General features: G+C 34.2%; 2 protein-coding genes across 4 annotated transcripts; one reads left to right on the plus strand and one right to left on the minus strand.

Moving 5' to 3' along the window:
* The first annotated feature begins 479 nt into the window (after positions 1-479).
* Positions 480-5056, plus strand: LOC117223725 (sorting nexin-29). 2 transcript variants are annotated; one of them, XM_033476179.2, is made up of 12 exons: positions 480-801; positions 1279-1541; positions 1790-2091; positions 2166-2291; positions 2359-2614; positions 2700-2829; positions 2959-3200; positions 3280-3495; positions 3570-3726; positions 4055-4195; positions 4266-4405; positions 4514-5056. In XM_033476179.2, exons 1-12 carry the CDS (start codon positions 799-801, stop codon positions 4596-4598), a joined length of 2061 nt encoding a protein of 686 aa, XP_033332070.1. In that variant the 5' UTR covers positions 480-798; the 3' UTR covers positions 4599-5056. The 2 variants fall into 2 exon arrangements, with proteins under 2 accessions (XP_033332070.1, XP_033332071.1); XM_033476180.2 differs by lacking the exon at positions 480-801 and adding an exon at positions 938-1131.
* A 379-nt stretch (positions 5057-5435) lies between these two features.
* On the minus strand, positions 5436-19012 carry LOC117223727 (glucocorticoid-induced transcript 1 protein). 2 transcript variants are annotated; one of them, XM_033476182.2, is made up of 9 exons: positions 17678-19012; positions 15199-15359; positions 15015-15112; positions 14735-14877; positions 14492-14658; positions 14273-14399; positions 13871-13951; positions 12743-12878; positions 5436-12284 (listed from the first exon to the last, which is right to left on the minus strand). In XM_033476182.2, exons 1-9 carry the CDS (start codon positions 17916-17918, stop codon positions 12104-12106), a joined length of 1335 nt encoding a protein of 444 aa, XP_033332073.1. In that variant the 5' UTR covers positions 17919-19012; the 3' UTR covers positions 5436-12103. The 2 variants fall into 2 exon arrangements, with proteins under 2 accessions (XP_033332073.1, XP_033332074.1); XM_033476183.2 differs by lacking the exon at positions 13871-13951 and having other exon boundaries at positions 17678-19006.
* Between the last annotated feature and the right edge of the window lie 238 nt (positions 19013-19250).

Genomic DNA, 19250 nt, shown 5'->3' on the forward strand with positions numbered 1-19250 from the left:
TAATGTTTAAACAGGAATAGCTAACAAAGCTCGAGGTACAGAAGAACTTTTGAAACACAAATATATATATCGAAAAATAATTTCGTTAAATCACTTTCGTTGCACGCACATTTCAAAATTTGTAAAATTCCTATAACTCCGGATTTAAGAGAATCGTTTTTTTGTACATATATATATATATAATTTTCAAATCATAAAACGTCACGTAATACGAATGAGGTGTACATAATACTCGATTCTCGCCAAGAAGCTTAAATTTCTGAAATATCGGTGACGATACAATCAGTCATAAAATATCGAGTCGGTAAAACAGGATTCTCGAGTCTGTGTTCAGTTACGACGGATGGTAATATTAAATCAATGCGTTCCTAAAGAAATCAAACTAGTGCCAGACGCAAGCATGTTTGATCGACTGTACTGGAAACACACGCATCAACGCACCTGAAATGCGCCGCGAACGGCGGCACTTTTTCTATGCCTGTTTTATATCTAACCCACATGGCAGATCTGTGTACGAGAAAAAGTATCAAGGATGGAGGATACTGAGTTCCGCCCCTGAATTTTCTGCTTATGTAAATTCGTCTATGTATGTACCAGTTTGGAAGAAGGAGAACGAACAGTCTGGTTTTCATTTGTCATGGAGCAGTCACAATACCACTACGTTCTCGATGACAAACCTTATACATATAATAATTCCTAGAAGTGCTTGTATATTTATGTACATCTTTTGTACGACTTTTTTTAATGACGGCCACAATTTGAAAGGAAATAGACGGTGATCACAACTGATTCTTATCCATGGTGTGTATTTGGATTTTACGTGAAGCCACAGCGCTGTCCGTGTTTTTCATTGTCAGTGTCAACCTATCAAGTTAATAAGGAACTTGTTACATACATGACAAGTGTAATGAAGTAATATATGCGGTGATTAAACGTTTTGTTGATTACTGAAAGAAGATGTACACTCTGCTCCGAGACAGATGACATAGAAATTGCGCATTAGAAAGTATTCGATGCGTACACCGTTTTCATACAATCGAAAATTATGCGCGTGCAATTTTACAAACAAAGAAATGACAGTTTCCGTATCGAACAGTAACAATATTTTTAATGAAAACTTGAATAATTATGGTTTGTACATATACCATAAATGAAGTCATTAAGAAACTGTAATGTTTACACTTTAATTAGATTAATATGCAAATACGATTATACGAATTTATCATTACATAATTATTTTAAGGTTCAGCATTTATAATATTCGTGCATATGTTCCAGGCTTTGCGTATGATGTCAGCAATAGTGCCAGGCACTCATAACGTAATCGATGCTAATCAAACTTATGATCATGCAATCGAACGACAGAAACTACTGGAAGATTTATTGGCTACTGCAAAAAAGTGTCATATTAGATTTGGTGGGCGTACAGAGTTAGCTACTGAGTCAGATATATGCGTGAAACAGCTGTGTCATATATTTGAATCAGTCTTTAGTCATGGATTGCGTACAAACTATATAGAGAAACTAAATTCGGCTTTAAGGTATTACAGAAAGATAATATTTCCATTATTCCGTAAGATGATGTACATTTTAACTAACTTTATTTATTATTGGTAACACTAAACTCTTTATTTGATTCTATAACAATCAAATTATTAAGCAATACGTATAAAGTATTTATCAGCAGCTTCTTTTATCTACTCGTATGATAATACAATGGCATGACTAATATGTTTGTCAAATCATGGATCACTCATTGTATTGACTCATCTATCCTTGATGTTTGTAGGCATGTATCTGACATAGTATCCGGTGCCAATATAAAATCAGGCAATACATCGGACATAGCATTTTGGCCATATATAAAGGAACAATTAACATGGCATGAGCAAGAACGTTTTAGCGTACTAAAGAAAGTTAACACAGATTATGGTAGGGGCAGAGCATGGTTGAGAGCTGTCTTAAATGAGCGTTCCCTGGAACGCCATTTACATGCTATTCTTGACCCTAACATATTATCTTCTTTTTATGAAGATTGGGCATTTTTACTTGACCAAGAACGAAGTGCAGTACTGCCAAATGTAGCTGCAGGTATGCAAGAAATAAATGTACTTCATACTTCTTGCTTTATCTCTTAAAATCTTCTAAATATTATTCATTATTAGGACTTGGTAGCATTTTATTCGCCATTAGAGTAGATAATGAAGAATTGGATAATAATTCTCGGGGAAAAGAAACTGATAAACAGAAAGTTTCACTGTCCGAGCCAATCATATCCACTACGATACCAGGTGATTAAATATTTTAAATTAATATAATAAACAGACTGCATTATAATCGCTGTGTTATTGAAAATAGGGCCTATTTCGAAACAGCAAAAGCAAAAAAAGAAAGTACCAACTATAATTTCGTTTGATAATGAATCTGACGAGCAGGAGACTACAGAAGTTAATGCGTCAGTCAGCGCTCCTGCAACATGTTTGAATTCTCCTGTGGTAACTACCGCTAAAGATACGCCGTCTCTTTGTTTATCAATATCTGAAACTGAGACAAATAATGTATCGAATAATGTTAGCGCAGAAGTCGATAAAGAAAATTCGGGATGGGAGAAATGGTAAGTAAATAAAGTTTCAGTTCTAGAGACAAAATGAATTAATTTTCCGCTTTTAATTCCATAATAATGCCTTTCAACTTTTCAGTGAACCCTTTGAAGAAGAAAAAGTATTAACTCCAGTCACAGATGCCGGTAATATGGGTGGTCTTGTTCCTGTATCGCCTTTAGATCAAACGTTAGATGACATGTTAATAGCGTTGCCAAACTACTTAGATGTATGTAATATATATTCAGGTAATTAACACTGTCCAATCGAAACGTAAAGATGATGTTGGACAGTGTAATTAATTAATTGAATATTAAAAAACATCAAATTGGTCTACAAGTTCATTTGTTTTCTTTAGGATTCATCCGAGATCACAGAAGCTGCAGTGGAAGCCACTGAACCATTAACAGGCTTGGATGCTCATGTAGACGATGAAAGTTTAGGTATAGAGGCACTAAGAGTAAAGCTAATTGCAATGAATGAAATATTAGAACAAGCTAGGGAAGATGCTGTAGCTAGTAGGTCTCAGCTCGCTCGGTTACAGAGACAACACCAAAATTATCTCGAAAGACATGAATTGCAAATACAGGCATTGAATAGGTGATAATATCTTCACATTTATTTTGGGCTACTTACATACATAATGTTCTTAATATTTAATATATTAATATAAATATAGAGAAAATGAACTGTTGAGACAACAGTTACGGAAATATGTGACAGCAGTACAAATGTTAAGAAGAGACTCAGATACTACAACAGTATCCGAAGAGGATCCGGCATTAGATTACCATAACGAAGCTCAACAATATGAAGAGAAATTAATACAAGTCGCAGAAATGCATGCCGAGTTAATGGAATTTAATGCAAGATTAACTCTTCAATTAACTGATAGGTATGACAACTGTAGCCGGATGCAAATAATATAGGCAACTTATACTAACAATGAAAATTAAAAATAATGTTTAGGGATAGATTAGTGAAATTATTACAAGCAGAATTAGAGTGTCTTCGGGGCCCTATAAATGAGGACGACTTACCATCGGAACCACCATGCCTCATACACATTTGGATTCCATCCGCGTTCCTCACTGGCCAATCTTCCGATATACATCATGTCTATCAGGTACTCTAAATCGTTTGAATCATAAGTATTCATTTTAAACCTTCAAAATACAGATAATTTCGATCATTTCAATTCATTAGCAATTTTGTCAAATATATTACACTGATCTCCGCTTAAAAAATAATCTCAAAAGAAATAATAAAATTATGGTAGTTGACGTGATTTATTAGTTCGCAATAAACATGTTACCGTTATTTAAAAAATCTGTGTTAAATTAAATGCCGAATTGAAATAGTTTCAGTGTTCACTGTCCGAGGGTTAAAAAATAAATGCCTCAGTCACACAAAATATTATAATTAAATCGTGTTTCTTTCTGCACTCTTTGCAGATATATGTACGCATAAGAGATACTGAATGGAATATATATAGGCGTTACGCGCAATTTTATGCGCTATATAGAGAATTGAAGAAACATGATGCCGTTGTTACTACTTTTGATTTCCCGCCAAAGAAAACAATAGGAAATAAGGTAGTTATACACGACGGCAGGCTTTTAAAAAATGCAATTGATATTTAATGTCATTTTTTCGTGTTCTTAGGATGCTAAATTTGTTGAAGAGAGACGACAAAAGCTACAGCATTGGTTACGGCGAGTAGTCGGGAGATTAGCCCAATGTTCGCCCGCATTCTCGTCCAGACCAAGCAGACAAACACTTATATCTCTGATGCCTTTCTTCGGGTAAATAATCCAGATATTTTAATTTGCTACCGAAACAGATAAATTTTGCTTGTGAAAATTGAAGATAAACATTTATTTCGATTAAAATATGTATTATTTATTTTTTAGTGATAACCCTAACACTGAGGATTCGAGGAAAAATAATTCTACAAGAAACACATTTTCTTCTTCCCCTCAATACATGGGTTTATAATTATTAACGTTTTTATAGACAATTTGTACATACATGAAGCCTTTTTAATTTAATGTATAAAATACTTGTGTTATTGTATATATATATATATATATATATATAATATGTGTGTATTTGTATATATACATATATAATAATTGTTATTATATATAATGTATATATATATATATTAATTATTATTATATATGTATAAAATGTATATATAATTATTATATATATAATAATGTATACATACATATATATATATATATATGTATGTATGTATATATATATTATTATATGCATCTATAATAATACGTACGTATACATATTGTTGACATTTGAAGAGGTGAGCATATGCCTGTATGTATACAGCCATAATTAGATACATTCACACATATGCTGTTTATATATGATAATCTGTATAAAAATTAATGTGTAGCCAAAATAATTAAAAATTATTCCTTTTTTTTACGAAAGTATGCATTATTTTTTACAAATGTCTATGTATATGTGATAGTATTTAAAAGTCTAATTAATGCTCAGAGAGAAATTCTAATCCTACCTCCAAACTTTCGATTAGTTAAAAAAATATATATTTCTTACATACTATATAAATTATATAGTATATAAATTATATGCTATATATATTTAGAATAGTTTATAATAAACACATGAGAAAATATTTTTCTAATGTAATTCATAAAAATAAAAATATATAATGAATTGAAGATCGTTATGAGAAATGATCGATTAAAACGTACGAACGGATGAAAATAGTTGTGAAACGAAATACAATGAAAGAAACAAAAATATTGTAAGCTGTTACACTATTAAATTGTACGATATTAAGTTAAATCTCATTTTCTAAAAATTTTATTCATATAAGGCGCCTTAACAGTAATATAAAAAGGTACACTTTTCCATTTATACTTTATGATAAAAATAAAAGTGCATATTGTTATTGGAACAAGTACATACAGTATTATGCTGGTAAATAATACAACTAATTCGCATATAAGATTCACAGGTTTAACAAGTTTGCATAGGAGTCTCACTATGGAGAGGTAAGACAAGAAAGAATTCCCCAAGCCAACCAATTTGCCGAAGAACGAGTCTCACGCGTAGATCATTAGATCATCACGTGTGCGTCATTTGAAGAAATTTCAGTTGTTTCGTTTGAATTAGTTTTTCTTTTATTTGTACTGACCGATAAACACACGGGCCGCGTTCGCTCTTGTACCTTCCCATATTGAGATGTAAAAGTTTCTTGTAATAGCAAAGTTTATCGAGTCATTAATGATAATCATCGTTAATACCTTGACCGCCGAGAGTTGTGTGGAACCGTAATGCATTTCTCTGTTACAAAGGAACCAACGGTATTATTGTTAATGTAGGTGTGTGTTCGACGATGACGCGTGACGAACTTATTATACTTCATTTTTGCCCGGCAGAGCAACAAAGTAGACGACAAACCTCGACAGATTCGACATTTGTTCGTTTTGCAGGGTTAAAAAGTTCGCTTACGTTTAATTCGATACAGAAGTATCGAAGTAAGTAAGACTGCGTGGCAGTCAATGTATTAATTGTAATTACATACGCTTTAAACGAATCTATGGAATCTATGTTATTAGCGCATCGCAATCATAGCATCATAATCATAGTAAGTCCCGTAACGTAACAATACGCGTTTACATTACTTAGAAAATCGATTACAAATTAGATACATTCATTTCCAAATACATTATATAATACAGGATGTCCTGGTATTTATGGTGCAATCGAAGAGGGGAATTTTTAAGGATGGGACTATATTCATTATGTACTCATACTTAAGGTAAATTCGAATACTACTTAATACAGTTTCAAGCTAGAGTTTTTATTATTGCACGGATTTATAGGTACTTGAGTATGAATACTGAAATACCGTTTCAATTGAAATTCAAGTACTTTAAATTTGAATACTCATTAAATTTAAACCTAAGTACATGTATACAAGTCCAAGACTTATTCAATTTAGATACGAATATCAAATACTTGGATTCTTGCGAAATTAACGTCTGAGTATTTCTTTAAAATCATGCAAATTCGAAAAATCGAAAGTTTCAGACTGAAGTATAATTAAAAATTTGAATCTACTTAAAATTATTTCTCTTCTTCTTTAAACTACTCTCGCCAAGTGAAGCCGACAATATAGAACAAAGTTTTAGTATGCTTCGTTCCCGAGAAAATTCAGCATGAGCAAGTAGAAACAATGAGCCACGAACAGACATATTTCAAAATCATTTTTCTCGCAAACGAAGCTTGGTACAAAAAAGGTTCATTCGATATTTTCGATTTATTTTCTCTTGAAAAACAAGCCTCGTCGCGATTGTACCACAAATATTGAGACAGTCTGTATAATAGTTCGTCTTGTGAGAGGGTGAAAAAAATCATCAAACGAATCCGTTGCTCAGTCATTTTGAAACAAGGAGACATACAGGGGAAATACAACATTCTGTTCTTTTCTAATACAAAAAAAATAAAAAAAGGAGGGAAAATAGTAGGAAAAAACGGAGGAAACTAAAAGTATTTCAAAAATATCTTTAAATATATACGAATCGTTAAAACATTTGAATATCAAATATAAATAATGTATAATAATGATAAAAATACTCGAAAATAAGGCAATAATATTCGTACGCACTAAACCTTACACTTTATCTGCCTTTATGTTTCGAGATTCGATAATGCACGAAAAATACAATGTGTAAACTTATCGCTTAAAAAAGAAAGAGAAAAAGAGAGGGAACGAGTGAGAGAAAAAAGAAAAGAGTATTTTTAATCCGCAGAAAAATATATGAGTTTATCTACAAAAAAATGTTTCCGTTTCATGAAGAATTAATAGGATCGAAGTGAAAATGAAATCTCGATCGTCGTGAAAAATTAGGATACTTTACAATACTGATACATAAACGACCCATCCGTTGAAATATATCGATATCTCGGTTCGAAGATTTAAATTCAGTACCAACGTCGCGTCCAAATAACAATAGAAAAGAAAGTACAAAATTTTAAATATAAGAGAGAAGGAATAAAATTCCACATCCATCAAATTTAGATTGTAAAGAAAGTTAACAAAATTCTGAAAATTTTCGAACTAATATGTACCTACTTTAGGAGAAACTAAAAGTAAGCTAACGTTTTACTATGATTTTGATAATTGCATTGTGCCGTTCGGAAAAAGGAGTCTAATCTCAGTTGACTATGGACAGGCCAGTGTTTCGTGGTAATATCTTTGTTTTTTTTTTATACACATTCTTAAAAGTTCGCATTGATCCACAAGTTTTCCTTTTCTTTCGTTCAACGAACTTCCGCGAGAGACACGAAAAGTACAGAATTCGTTGGCCTTAGTCACTACGTTCCGTACAAAGGTTTCATCGTCAAACGGCTTTAAATTATTATTTACATTCACTAGCTCACTTCGCTGACTAATTTTGATTTAGCCCTAGGACAGATTCGAGATAGATCCTTATAATGTATTATTTAAGTTTATTGATTTTCGATGTACCGTTGCGAATCTGCTAGCAGCACTGTCTTTTCCCGTCGCTATACATTGTAAGATACTCCGCGTCACAATTTATCAAATAGAACATTTATTGTTTCGAGTCAAAACAATAAAAAACAAAATCTTTCCTACCTACATAAACATTCGAAAAATCGACTGTAAAAATTTCGTTCTTTATAATAGTGTTACTCAATAAAGTACTTTGAAAACAAGAAAACTATCAAACATTAATGAAAATATATAGAATTCTTAATAGTCGAATCGAATCTCCAAAGCGTTTTTGTAAATTTCTATATACACGTCATTTACATGGAATTGTTACACACGATAGAAAAAGGTTTAGTCCCCCAGAATAAAAAACAATAAATATTTCATATATTTATTATAAAAAGAATTCGATAAAAGCTGCGTTTAACTTCACCAAATATATAAAAATCTGTTCTTATTTTCATTCGCTTCCCCCTTTTTTCTTAACGTCTTTGTCTTTTCGTTTTTTTCGCGAGATATCGTTCACTGTACAACGTATTATGTTACGTGGTTCTTTTATGCACTACAAAACATTTGCATAAGTGTCATTTTTATGAGCATCTTACAAATTACAATGTACATCCCAACAATCGTTTTGGTTGCTTTGTTGTGTTCTTTATTCTTTTTGTTGTTAGACGAGACACTACAACGATACGTTTGGACAGTCCTAGGGATAAATGAACTCGTAATTGACATAATCATTTTGCCATTTCTGAAGCCTGCTCAGATTTTAGATATGTAGAAAGAATGTACCGAACAGTAGTCACGTAAGGATCATTTAGTTAACGAATCATTTAAAAGAGTAATTATCTCCTATTATCGTTTCATAGGTAACCGGAGAGAAAGATAGATAAATAGATAGATAGAGAGAAAGAGAGAGAGAGAGAGAGAGAGAGAGAGAGAGAGAGAGAGACGAATTTGAGCCTAATTTTCCCGTTTCGCATATTTTTTTTTAATTTTTTCGGTTCCTATATATCCAAACAACAGGTAATCTTTAGTGTTAGCAGTCTTTACACGCATTCCTCTCTGTTCAGGAGAACTCACAACAAAAGCTTAACAGTGATAACACATTACGCAAGTACATGAAGGTTAAAAAGTGGAGCCTTATGAGTGTAGTTAAAAAATAATAAGGCTAGCCTTTCTCTCTAAAGTAATTCTTTTTTTCCTCCTCTGCTTATTTAGTAAAAGTATGAAACGTTCTTTTTCCTTTTATTCACTATGATTAATACAATGTCTGTTTAAGTGTTAAAACATCCGTTTTTCTTTTTATCCCCACTTGTTATTTTACTCATTTTTCCTCCGTTGAAGTGAAAATATGCCAACAGATGAAATACGCGATCGATAAGTTTCTTTCTTTTGTCTTTATCTGCCGTTTCCTTTCTTCTTTCATTTTTCCTGGAGTGCTTGTAAACTCGACGATGCGCGTTTACAATTTATTCACTTAATAATCCTTACAGCGATGAGATAATGTCATTTAGATCCATAGCGAAAATAAATAGAAAAAAAAGATTCTTCTTAAGCTAATAGATAGCAGATTAGTTTTTTTTCTTGTATTGTATACTCGTTAACTAGCCAGTGCCATTTTCTTTATATATCCTGACTCTCTGATTATTAACCTTCCTGTCTATTTAGCACACTCTGCCACGCATTCTAAGGCATGAACTTCCTAGTGAGCTGGATAAAAGAGAGCATAGACCAGTGTGCCAGGTACTTTATGTGTTAACATCTCATTTTTTTTCCTTCCCTTCCTCTTCCTTTCACTGCCGTAGCTAGATACATTACAATATTAGAAAGTATATTACTATTGTATTTAAAAAACTGTTCTTCCCTGCTCTCGATCTTATTATTTTACTTTTTAAGATCCTTATCTGTCAGATCGCAACTATAAAGTCGTGTTCGCAAAAACATTCTTTTCTGCGTTTAGTAAAGCAAAAAATAAATTGAACTTCTTGAGTGGCTATGTCCGCATATACTAAACAATAAGTTAAACCCATCGCACGAATAACTCTCTCTTCCATCTTTTTGCTTCTCTCGCATCTTCATTTCGTTACGCTTCCTCTTTTTTTTTGTCGTTTTTCTTTGCTCTTTTTTTAAATACAGAGTAGAGTAGTTCATATCAAAATATCTCCTACAATATTTGATATTCCTTTGATTATTCTTATCCGTACGAAAGAAATTTAAAAAGTCGCTGCTAATCCGTGTGGGAAATTTATTTGGAGTAAAATCGTTCTACAGGCCGCGCGTTAAAAATATTTTTAAAATGCTATAGCGTTAGTTTGAGTGATTAAATTAGTTCCTAAGTTTTCCTTCATCTGTCCATTACATTCGTACAAAATCGGTAATCTTTGTCTCTCGGTAGTACGACGAGTTTCTCCATTGTTGTTATTCGTGGATGGTTTAAACAGGATTCTGATATTACACAACACATGCATACTGTCATTTGTATAGAACGCAGATTGATAAAATCTCTTTCTTATTCTTTTGTCGCTTCACCCACGATCATCCGCGTTTAATACAAAAACCTCCAGTCACACCAATACTGTGCCAAATTAGGGAGCCATTTTCGTATGCACACCTGATACCACACTAGCTTCAAAGCACGTGTCGTCCACTTGTTGCCTCAATCAAAATGTTTTAATCTTACCGCACTCCATATTATTACTCATTACATTTCCACCTTGTATCGATAGGTTCACTCTATTTATCATACATCCGTCAACCTGTCATTACATGCTGTATTGGTTGTACATATTCAGATAGTAAACTAACATAATACAAGTTAAACCAAAAATCATGTAGCCCTATGGTATAGTCCCTATAAACTTTACTGATTAATAAAATATACTCTTGCTTGATTAACTTAAGTTTCATAAGTTGCTTTTTTATGACACTGAACACTATAGTCGAGCAAAGTGTTTTTTCTTTCATTTACCATTCAAAAGTAGAAACCTTACAGTCTAAAAGAAATCACTACAACAGAAGAAGAAGAAGCTATGCGAAAAAAGGTGCACATTTGTACACATAATACAAAATAAAAACTGTCGTGACAAATTGATTTATGCCTTTATCTTACATATGCGATGTTAAAAAAAAGAAATGAAGGGAAGGGATAAAGAATGTGTGTACGCGTGTGTGTCTCTATGTGTACATGTATAAATCTAGAAAACGTAATTCTAACAAAAAAAGAAGAAAAGAAACAAAATAATGTACCATAGGGATACACTATTTTCGAGCTCCTCATATAATAATTAACTTGAATATTCTCAGCGTACGAGTAATAATACAAAACAATACAAAATTCTAACAGGTGCTTCGATTCCTTTCCTTTCACGTTTCACTATGCAAAACCGAATCGTCTCGAAAGTGATAAAGATCTAATGAGAACATTATAGAAGGGGCACCGATGTACATAAATCCAGGCACATGTACCATTTCTTTGTTTATGTATCAGTAGAATTTTGCCTTTCCTAACAATCAAATTTTAATACTTTTTTCGACATTTTGATACAAAACTAAAGTCGTTTAGCACACTTTTAGCACTAAATTTAGAATACACAATTTTATTAGTCTTTTTCCCTGTAGAACACAATGTTCATTCCTAAATGTCGTTTTTTCTTTCTTTTTTCCCTTTTTAGTTATCACAAATTATTGTTCCTCGTATTTTTATTATTGTTTCGAACATTTTTAAACGGAGCTCTCTCGGATGCCATTCAATATCTCGTGTATCGACGTAATTAGAACTTCCATTTCCTTTCCATTTAATTACACAATCACGATACCCGAAAGTTGGGGTTGTCGCACTGGAAACAGGCTGTTTTTCGGTAACTTTTCTCATTGTCGGTGTATGCTTTCGTGTCAAAGTAAACCACTTTCTACTCATCAGGTCGGTAAAAAAAAATATATATATACCAATCGGGTTTATAAACATTACTCCATAAGGTGTAGAGCAGGACTATGGATTTGGAGGAGGTGTAGTTGGTGTTGTATGCGAAGAGGGTGATGCACTTGCAACCATCGTTGGACTGGCTGGCTGTTGTAATGGCAGGAACGCTGATCCCAAGCTAGGTTTTAACTGGAATGCTACACACGGCTTTGGGCAATAGTCTAGTTTGCTCAAGTCTATCATGGGTCGCCTATGCATAGAAATATTATTGCTTCAGTGACGCTGAAGTGTTGCCGAAAACACATATAATATATTTCAAAATTCTAATCACGTCCAAGCACATGTGAGCTACACTTGATATTAATTGAAATCAATTTATATATTGTCCCCCTCAACTGAAGAATGCGTACACTATACGCATGTGTTTGGAAAATTCATTTTTAGAAATTAACAAGGTATATAACACATCGTTACGTGATAAATATTGGATTACCTAAATATATACTTTGTGATTCAATAAAAATTTCCACTATTAAATTTTGTCCATGTCTTCCTTTAAGAAAAAAAATTATGCAGAGTTGACCTCAAACTCAATATCATTTTGATGTCTTATAAAATGTGACATCCAAAAATAGATGATTAATTATTACGATGGAAATTCTTACTGACTCGTTTGATGTATAAAAATGAACATGCAAATCAAATTACCTGGCGTCCTCTACGAATTTGAGATTGACTTTCTCACAGCCATCAGGTGGTTCTCTTGCTAGGAACCTGTTAATGTGAGGAGAGGTGCCGAGACGTCCTTCTCTATCTTGTTCAGGGGTTGAACCACGACTTCCACCTTAAAGATGAATTGCAACAGTCAGATTAATGGCATAAAAACAACGTGTAAATATACTGTTTACATCAATTGAAAAAAAATCTCGTAAGCTCATGCTAACAAAAATCACTCAATGCATTTATGATCGTACATTTGTGTAAAATATAAAGAAATTCATATACCGAAATTAAACTTCATTCCACTATGCTAAAAATACAAATATGTATAAATAAATTTAAGCATGTACACTTTTCATTTTACGAAAATTATATATATGCTACCATTATATATTTTGTATGAAAAATGACAATAAAATTATGAAATTAATTTAGCAATTGTGTGATAATTTGCAGTAAGTGTTTCGACGTGCAATTTTGAAATATTTTTTGATTGTTTATTACATTCTAGTAAATAAAATATTAGGTGATGTTGTTTAATAGTGGGCTACATCGAAAATGATTTAAAGAAAACTTCTTTAAGTACATCATAGTATATTGTAAAAGCTATATGAAGCATAGTAGTGTGCCTACATGCAGCCACAAATGTATTAAACGATAATATAAATATACATCGTAATCGATAAAAAACAGATTAATTTACCATATAATGTCATACTGTATAGTGTACATTCAATTTGGCATTTAGTATTCCATGAAAAGATAAAATCTTTTAGTCAGTGTGATACACTACAATTTACTACGTAAAATCACAAAATAATTCCATATGTATCATCAATAGAATCGATACTTTCGCCGTCCATAAAACATATACACCTTTTATATTCTCAAGTAAAACAGTGCATGCACATACTTCAGAATTAAATATACATATATTCACGTATAGATATTGTGGAAAATATATATATTTATGAAACAGTAAAATATTTGTAGATAAACGTATAAGATCCAATTTAATTATCTGTATAAGGGCATTCAGTGAAAATGAATTCGACCGAAGGAGTCTCAGAAAAAAAAATACAGACAAAAGCAACATTTCCGCAAAAATGAGCCAACCTTGTAAGAGATCGCTAGGCGGACGGGAGGCATCCATAAGACCAGGAATCAGCGGAGACTCAGAATTCCTAGATGGAGGGCCTGTCTCAACAGGCACACACCATAGTTAGTCTGTTACTTATAGTATTTCCAATAACCAGAAATAATTCACACATATATATTCTTAATTACAATATGCATTTAAATAATTATGTATTCATCAAAGAATTATCTTGTTACAAAATTACTAAAAAGAAGATATGAAGATTATCTCGCTATCTTGTTATACAGAATGATCATTTTTATTAGAAATCTTGTACAATTTCACAAAATTTGCAAAAATACAAGTAGTGTGAAAATATTGGTAACTAGTTCGTGTGTCTAGAAACTCTTTTTGAGGATTAATAAGTAATTTGAAATTACCTGAAGAATAAGAACTGGAGGGAAGGTCTGTAGCTGGTGTTTGTGTATTAACGCTGCGAGTAGCCCTCAGTAAGTCTGCTAACGGCGCACGATGTCCTTCCGGCGTAATTTCACGATACCGTGCATACTGAAACAGAAAATAAATATTTGAATAGAATCAACTTTCTATTCTATATATTTCTAATATATCACAGATTTAACATTCAATATATTGCTTACTTTGTCTTCCACTGGGTGATCAGGATCACTGGGATTTGTTGAAGATTTAAGAACGAGTCCTTCAATCTCTTGATTTAATCCTTCAATAGAAGAACGCATCGGGGGCCTCATTGGTTTCATAGGGATGTTCATAGGACTTGCCTTTGTACTCATGCCAAATTGATTGTCTGATAGAGTAATTAAAATAAAATAAATAATCAAGATCAGTAAGAGTCTAAATTGTGAAGCAGCAAATAAACTTACGTATTGATGTTTGTGAAGCAATACTGGGTAGAAGTACTGTATGGTCTGCAGGAAAAGCTGGTGGTGGTCCACCAGGCATTATGAGTCCAAATGCAGCTGTCCGCTCTCTACTACTAGTACCTTCCTTATTTGTACGCTGTAACCTATATATTTTGTTCAATAAGTCGTTGTATACACATATACATTTTAATCATTATAATATATTTTAATTATTTTTACAAGAACTATCAAAAAAATTTTCTAAATATATATATATATATATATAAAAATGTCTATGTACCGATGCCTAAAGTACTTTTCCAACTTCTCATCTGTTGTGGTTTGTTCTGTAGGATGTCGAGTGTGCAATTTCCTTGGTTCATTGGACCATTCTTCTGTCTGTATACAAAAGTATCACATTAATGTAAACACCCTGGAGAGTTTCTCATTAAAGTTTGGTATAGTTAAAAGAGTGCCATAGCTACCTGAGTAGATTTATCAACCAAAAGGAGACTGGAATGAATGTAGTATGTATCGCGGGGCCATTGTCCTTTTAAGTAGATAGTATCTAATGATGCTGTCCTCCGGATATTTTGGTTTCCACTTAAACTTTCGCTGCATCTTCCACTTAATGTTTTTGATTTTGCTGTAGATAATAATATTTTTAGTAGGATATATATAAATCTTGAAGAAATAAAATCAGTTGGTATTAATGTGTGTATGTGAACCAGAACCGGGCTACTAAAAATATATTCGGTTGCTGGATAAAATGAATATACATGTTAAATTAACTTTTAAAAAAATGATAGTGATAGGTCAAGGATAAAAATCAATTTTGTAATCGTTTCTTGTGGAACCGATCTAAGAATGAGTATTCGGTTACCGAATTAATTAGGCAAAGAGATTATGAAATGTAAGAGAGAAGATATTACGAAATTAACTTTAGATATTAATGCATAAATTTACAATATGTTATTATGTCTTCAATGAGACATTTACTTGTTAAAATATTAAAAGCAACAGTCACATTTATAATATCTATGAATTGAATAACTTTACAACATCCAAGATATATAAAACTTGTGCTCACACAAGAAAGAACAATACTCTTCAATAATTTGTATCTTCTATAATAACAATAATTTGTATCATTCATAATAATTTCATTTCATTTCTATTCATCATAATTTACATACATTGACAACAACGATAATTCAACAACAAATGGTTTCCACTATAAATTTTGAAATTAAATCTCATTCCAAACATTGACAAATGGCAAGAATGACAATGATACAATTGCAAATAAATTATGAGGTACGAGATCCATAAAAAATGAAGGAAACAGAGGAGACAGAAAGGAGAAATATCTGCTCTTAATCTTTGAATTGTGGTCCATTATGACCCAGTGTTTGAAAAGCATCATGTAATGAAAAATAAAGAAAAACCTACAACGTGTAATCTTGTTTCTTGTTGAAACACTAAAAGCACAGTAATAGTTGCGACAGCTAGAAATTTCATCCAGAAACTATAAAAATTGTGTCCACACAAGAAGAGGAAATGATCTCCAATAGTTAGTTAATTAGCATGTTCAGCAGAATATATATTTGCAAGTAATAATGATATTCAATAACAAACGATTCCCACAAAACTCTCATCTAAACTTTCCAATCTGGTTGAAAACCATGGGCCATATGCATAAAGACTAATAAAAATATTTACTAGCATTGTTTAAGTAAATACTAATAATGGCTTATAGTGAATTTTCTGATAAGTACTTAAAATACATATGCACTGAAAACTTTAAGTAAATACTATTGTTGTTCTAAACCTGCCGATCATATATCTTAATTTTTCCTCCACTAAATTTACAAAAAATAATGATGGAGTAAAAAAGATAAAAGAGAATGGCAGATAAAATTTGATTTTTTGTGGTATAGGAGATTTAAATACACGTCAAAATACAGTAACCATCTGAGCATACCGTACACAACGTCGAGTACATCAAAAGAAAATTGAAAATTTTTATTAATGTTTAATCTACTTGCGACAGTAACAAATTATTTATAAGAGCTGAAAAAAATCTAAGAATCATACAAATGTACAAGATTAAGAAATTGTGAAATTCTCAAATAATTCTCAAATTTATCATTCATTGCGTATACTCATAATCGCTTTATGAAGTATTAAAAGGAGGAAGTATTTTATATTTAACTAGTAAAAACATTTTTCAGTTGGCCAAATAGAACATTAGTTCACATATAATTATTATTAATCTAAATGTCTTCTAAAAATGTATCATACAAGAATCCAGCTAATGATGTTCGAAAATATTTACAACAAAGTAAATACTTGAACCACCAAATAAATACTGGTAGTGTTTACTATAAACTTTCCAATATTTACATCCTGGTACTAATAAGTCAAAGATTATTCATAAGAAATTTATGATTTGCCTTTACCCTACTTGACACTTACAAGCATTTACATAGTTTTATGCATATTGGCCCATTGACAAACGATAAGACTGACAATACAATGACAAATAAACAGCAGTGTACTAGATCCACGAGAGAGCCGAGCGAGTAAGCATCCGTACGTCGGTGTGTACACACTAACGTTGTGGAAAACGAAACGAAGGTGGGGGGTGGCAAGGGAGGAAGGAGTATCTGCTGTTAATCGAGGATCCGAGCGAACGGTTTGGAAAACGAAAAATGACAGACACAACAAAGAAGTCGATTCGGAGATAAAACAGTGTGTATGGAATGAGTACGACACATGTACAGGAAATGTAAACGACATGTACACACACACAACAGCCGACAGAGAAAGAGAGAGCGAGAGAGCGAGAGCGAGAGAGAGAGAGAGAGAAGTCAGAGGTGGGAAAGGGAAAGGGATGAGGTAGCGGAGGGTTAGGGAGGGAGGGAGGGAGCAAAGAGGGGATATAGTAGCAGCAGTAAATACCTTTGTAAGAGAGAGAACCGGGGCTTCGTTGTCCCGAGGAAGAGGTCTCCGGCGAGATGCGGGCCCGCCACGCACTCGCGTTCGTCGGCGACACAGTAGGACTGTTGCTGTTGCTTTTCCTGAGGCTGCTGCCTTGCCGGCCTTGTCGTAACAGCGAGCTTACAGGCAGGGTCGCGCGCATTGGGCCTTGCTTCGACGTCGAGCATGGCGAGGACTTTCGCATCCGCTGTGATCCCGACATTTTGTCATGTAGACGGATGCCGCACAGGCTCGGTGGACGTTGTCGGCGTGTACGATGGTGCACCGTGTCGAGTTGTATGTTGTACTATAGGACGGGGCGCCGCGGGCACCGTTCAGGGCACGAGGCCTCCGAGCACCCGCGACTTTGTTGCGCACACGCGCCGACAGTAGCGATATAGTGCCGACACACCGAGGACAGACTTCGGGATCCGTTTAGGGCAAACGCTGTCGCGTCCTCACGGTGGCGGGCGAGATCTCATCAACGGCTGCGGCGACGACGACGGCGGTGGCGCGACGGATGAAACCAACAACGACGGGAACTGTGGCAGCGGCGGCGCGACGACAATGCCCTACGCGTCTTGTCATTTGCAATGTTCTGCTGCTGGCTCGGCACGCACGTCACGTGATCGCCCGTCCCGGCTGGTCATTGGTGCAACGCTAGCCCGTGGAGCGTCGTACTACGCTCACCCGTGGGGGCCGCGTTCCATTCACTACCACCGTAGCACCGTAGCTAGCGTCCTATCGGCCTCTCGCTCTCTCCCTTCGCAAGAATCTCTCTCCTCTTCGCGCTTGTGCAGTGACACTCAAACTCACCCTTTGCGGAATCACCTATCCCGAGATCCACCGACGCGAATACGTTGTTTATCGCACTTTATTCTTCACCGCTTCGTTTCGCTTCGTATGCAGACCACCTCGCTTCAATCGTCGCGACCGAGCACACTCGCCTAGAACCCCGATGATCAATTCTATCGCGGAAAACGGAATAGCACAAGCGGTGCCGAACGGAACCCCCGTTCGTTTTCTCGAGTACGAGTCGCCGTTTCAATCGAAAGTATGTTTTGGTATACGTGTACTCGACGACGCTCGTGTGCAACGATCCTCTTATATACACCTGGCCGCGACACACGTACAGGCCAGTATGTAGCGTCTTACGTTTCACGTTATGTACGTAATGGAGGAGCACAAGCCGATGAATAGCGTGCGTGAATAACTTTCGTGTACGGGGGCACGTACTAGCACAGGCGTAGTATTCGAGCTTACGTTTTTCACCCACGGCGCGTGCACGCTACGTTCATTCGATACTCTCGCTCGGAGAAATCTCGAACGCGTACGATCGGTTGAATTGCTGCGGATCGAGTCAATATTACGCGCGAGCTTGATTTCGATAGTATTGACGCTACGGAATTTTTATGGGTATTTCTATCGGTGTACCGACGATTTCACCGCTTTCGGAGATTTCGGTATGGAAATCTTCTGGATTCTCCTTTTATTTTCGTATGTAATTCGAATATTATCGATATAGAGATACGCGTAAAATAGGGATCATGCGAAT

Source organism: Megalopta genalis, chromosome 6, assembly GCF_051020955.1.
Source record: "Megalopta genalis isolate 19385.01 chromosome 6, iyMegGena1_principal, whole genome shotgun sequence".
In the NCBI taxonomy this organism is placed as follows: domain Eukaryota; kingdom Metazoa; phylum Arthropoda; class Insecta; order Hymenoptera; family Halictidae; genus Megalopta; species Megalopta genalis.